General features: G+C 34.2%; 1 protein-coding gene across 1 annotated transcript; it reads right to left on the bottom strand.

The window, feature by feature from the left end:
• Positions 1–2,808: 2,808 nt before the first annotated feature.
• LOC149259871 (F-box only protein 6-like) lies at positions 2,809–4,032 on the bottom strand. Its single transcript, XM_089455464.1, has one exon. It carries the CDS (start codon positions 4,030–4,032, stop codon positions 2,809–2,811), a length of 1,224 nt encoding a protein of 407 aa, XP_089311590.1.
• Positions 4,033–4,422: the final 390 nt, after the last annotated feature.

Here is a 4,422-nt window from a genome sequence, read left to right on the forward strand (position 1 = left end):
AATAATGTTATCTATCTTATAGTATCAAACCCTTTAGAGATGATGTATTCTGTGATGTTAACCCAGTTAAATTTTATGATGTTATTTTAGGAAAGGATTATATGTGGAAATGACATGTTGTTTACAAGTCTCGTCCCTATACGGTCATTATTATTGTGTGATGTCAACTCTAGATGGTATTCATGGTAATTGCAACAATTGAAATTTCGTTGATCTCAATAAAACAATGTTGAAAGGTAATCTCTTAGACTACAAATTTTTTCCTCTTCCTGGTTTCATCAGATGGTTAAAAGAATGTCACTGCAACCAGCAAGTCCTCAGCACTAGAGCTCTCCACATAATAGAATCACGTGGAAAATGTTGTAAAGAAATAAAAATATATCTTTGATCCACTTCTAGGCATGCCTTTGCATTTCTAGGTCAAACACTCAATTGAATTGATATCTAGTGCTCCTTTACCTAATTTATTAATATATAGATTCTCTCTCTTAGAAAATGAGGAAATAGAATGTGAGATTCATGAACCCATCCAAAAATGACATATTCAACTCAGCTCCTCACTTTGCACGTGTCTGATTGTGTTTGTGTGAAGAAGGATCAAACAGGGAGACTTTGTATTGATTATAGAGCTTTGAACAAAACATTATCAAGAAGATATAATCAATCGCATAGATTGATGGTATTTTTAGTCAACTTAAGTGTGCCAAGTTCCTTAGTAAGATTGATTTGAAGTGAGGCTACCAATAAGTGCCAATTGAACAAAACAATGTATTGAAGATAACCTTAAAATCTAAAGAAGATGTTTTTGAGCGGTTGGACATGCCCTTTAACTTAACTAATGCTTCGTCAATACTCATGAAGTGAAAATTCAGAAACTCTTTAGTGGTTGAATATTAGGCTTACATCCTCATCTTCAATAGAATCAGAATAGAAAATTCAAAACACATTTAGTAAGTCCTGAGCACCTTGTTACAACACAAATTGTATGCCAATATAGATAAGTTCTCAATTGGCATGCAGAAATTCAATATTTGGGATACATTATTGATGTACATGGGGTGAATTTAGACCTAGCCAAGATCCATGTCCTTTAGGATTGGCCAACCTCAAGGACTCTCATATATCTCCTCTCCTTCTTAGGCCTTGCTAACTTCTACCAAAGGTGTGTGTTGAGGTTTTCCAATATAACTTGGTCTTTAGCATGATAAAAATTACTTGTTTGTGGTTTTCAACAAGTTTTCTAATACAATCATTTTGGCACTACGTAAGAAGAGTATCTAGCTATATTCACTACTAAACTCTTATTTGAGTGTGTTTGGATTCGTTTTGGGATACCTCAGACCACTATTTCAGATAGGGATAAAAGGTTCCTTAATTTCCTTAATATCTTCTAGTCTAGTCTAGCCGAGGATCTCTAATTGATAACATGTTGACAAAATTGACTGCCTTTCATCTAAAAATATATGGACAAATAGAAGTGGTCAGTAAGATGATTATGTGTTTTTTTTTACAGTGTACAAATCCAAGCATCCACCTACATGGGAGAAAACAGTTTCATATGTTCATCATAGCTATAACCAGGCCCTCCATAATTGTATTGGCTATATTCATTTTCAAGTGTGCTTGGGGTTCCAATCATTGGCCCTAACTAATGCATCTATGGCCATTACATAATCACCAATAACATTCTCCCATGCTTAGGTTGAGGCACATAAAGTAACCATATTTGTTGAAAGGATCCATCACCTCCAACAATAGGTTCACAATATCTTAGAAAAATGAATGCGAAGTACAAGTATCAACATGAACAACACATAATTACACACAAGTTTCAAATTAGTAATAAAGTGTGGTTTACTTTTACAAAACAAATGAGTTTCAAGTTAGTGATAAAGTGTGGTTACTTTTACAAAACAAATGCCTCTCAAGCTACCATGGATATACCATCTTGATATGACACTACAATTAAATGTTTGAATAATTTGTTATTGCTATAACCTCTAAATGCACCATTTCCACAATACAATGTAAGTGTACATATTACCCTTTCACACGCATAAGTGAATGAGAGGCATTTGAACCTTGAACCTCCTCACATAAAACACTACATTTCTATTGTCATTACCAATTGACTTGTCCCAAACTATTAGATCCTATAATTTTAAAATAAAACACATCTAGAAATAAAATAAAATCTTGTATCTAACTTACAATATTATGATACGTATGATACCTGAATATAACTACTACATTATAATAGAAATTAAAAGCAATAATAACCATAAAAAATAAGTAATAACAAGGCTCATCAAAAATTTCAATTACAATGATATGTTACCTAAATATAATTAATATTGTTATAATAAAAATTAAAAGCAATAAGAAACATAAAAAAAAAGTAATAACATGTCTAAAATATATATGTTTTTGTAATTATTAGTGTATTTACAGTGAAGTTTCAAAAATTTTAATTTAATTATTAATAATTATGAAATTGGTAGTAAAATTTTAATATTTTTAAAACTTTAAAAATTTTAATTTAATTTAATTATTAATAATTATAAAATAGATAATAAAAATTTAATATTTTTAAATATTTTTAATAATATCTACAAACCAAATATTCAGATTTATTTTAATTTTTTTTTAATTAATTTTCTTTATTTAAAAATACTATATTAACCCATCAAATTTCTGATATTCATAAACTATAATATCTTAACAAAAAATGCATCTCATTTAAGAAATTCACGGCATTTCACCCCACCTTCATAATAAGGTCACGGTGATTAACAAATTCATGGCATTTCACTCCGCCTTCATATGGGGCCTTGGTGTGAAGGCAACGAAGGCAATGAGAGACTGATCACCAGTAATTGCACCTATGGGACAGTTTGGAAGGAAAGTCCATGAATTGTGAGTCAAGTTGTAAACAACCACCTCCATCTCTCTGTAATTTTTGAAATACAGGCAATCCCCCATTGCAACACACCCAAAGCGTGTATATCTGCTAAAACTCGGATGCAGTGTGGGAGGCATTCTGCCAATCACATTCCAGTTTGTATCCGCGTCCTTATTAAACTCCCATATAATCACCTCTTCTTCATCTGTGAATCGCGATTTCCTACCCTCCACGAACAGAATTCGTGATCTGCAGTGGACTAACCGATTGAAATAATTGAAGTCTGCCTGAATTAATTCAGGCAATGCCACAAATATGGACGTCTTATCTACCATGTTGAAACCCATAATGCCCCCGGTGTGGACATTGACATGGCCATCCTCACCCTCATCCTCATTCACCACCATCAAACAATAGAAATAACCTCCGGAAAATACCGTTCCGGGTCTCATCAAGTTGACGTTTTCAAATGTGAATAAATTCCTTGGCAGGAGTCCCGCGATCGTCCATGCCTTGTCCGTGGAATCGTATATTTCCACTATATTCTTGTCATGAACAGAAGAGTAGTGCACCGCCCACACTTTGTACCCGTATTCCCCTTCAACAATACCTATCTCCCCTATGAAAACATGTTCTATCATTCGTGGAAGTGTGAAGTACTTTGCTGTGAGAGGATTGCCGACATAGATGGGAGAGGTGCATTGAAACAAGAAGAGGCCTGCGCCTGATACCAGATGACGAAACGAAGAAAAATTCAAAGTGTAAATGTGGGAAAAGCCCAGGGATAAACGATAGTTCCTCCAACTGAAATTGAGAGGTACTCCTGCCCCATCTAAAAAACGAACGGGTAAACGATAGTTCTTCCAACTTCGTGTGAAGGAGGAGTATGCCCAAAAATCTTGCTTGGTCCCCACACCTCCCACAAGAAGCCACGGATTTTTGTTTGGGGGCGCCTCTGCCCATTGTTTCCTAAAAAAGCTGGTTGATGAAAAGAGTGCATTCCATTGCTTGCAGACAGTAGCAAATCTACACAGGTATTCTGCTGGAAACCATGCCAATATTTCTTCAATCAAATCGCCTGGTAATTCCCCGAAGTAATCCTCCTCCGCGACTGCATCCACAGCCGCCATTTTTAAAGTACCACCAATTTTCAAAAGTGAAGAAAAATACGATAGAAACGTGAAGTATTACTTTGCATATACAGAAATTAATATTAATCCCATCAGCTGCGACTCTACAAATTACCCAATCGATTCGATTGGAAACATATTATGGTTTTGCTATTTTGGAAAAGTGTGATTTTTGCTTTAACAGTTCATTATGTAATTCATTAGTAAGAATTAATCAGCTTGGTTATTATTTTTCAAATATCGTTTAAATTGAAAGTTGAATCATGGTGATGTTGTTTTGGCCCTGCTTGGCGTGAGATCAAAAATTATGTTTCCAATTGTAAATGAGAAGGTTAGCATGCTTGATAATTAATTAAAATCAATAGCTCCTTGTGGATTCAAGCTTTTCAT

This window comes from Pinus tabuliformis, chromosome 6 (assembly GCF_031772625.1).
Source record: "Pinus tabuliformis cultivar Carrire ecotype Pingquan chromosome 6, CPIR1, whole genome shotgun sequence".
Classification (NCBI taxonomy): Eukaryota; Viridiplantae; Streptophyta; class Pinopsida; order Pinales; family Pinaceae; genus Pinus; species Pinus tabuliformis.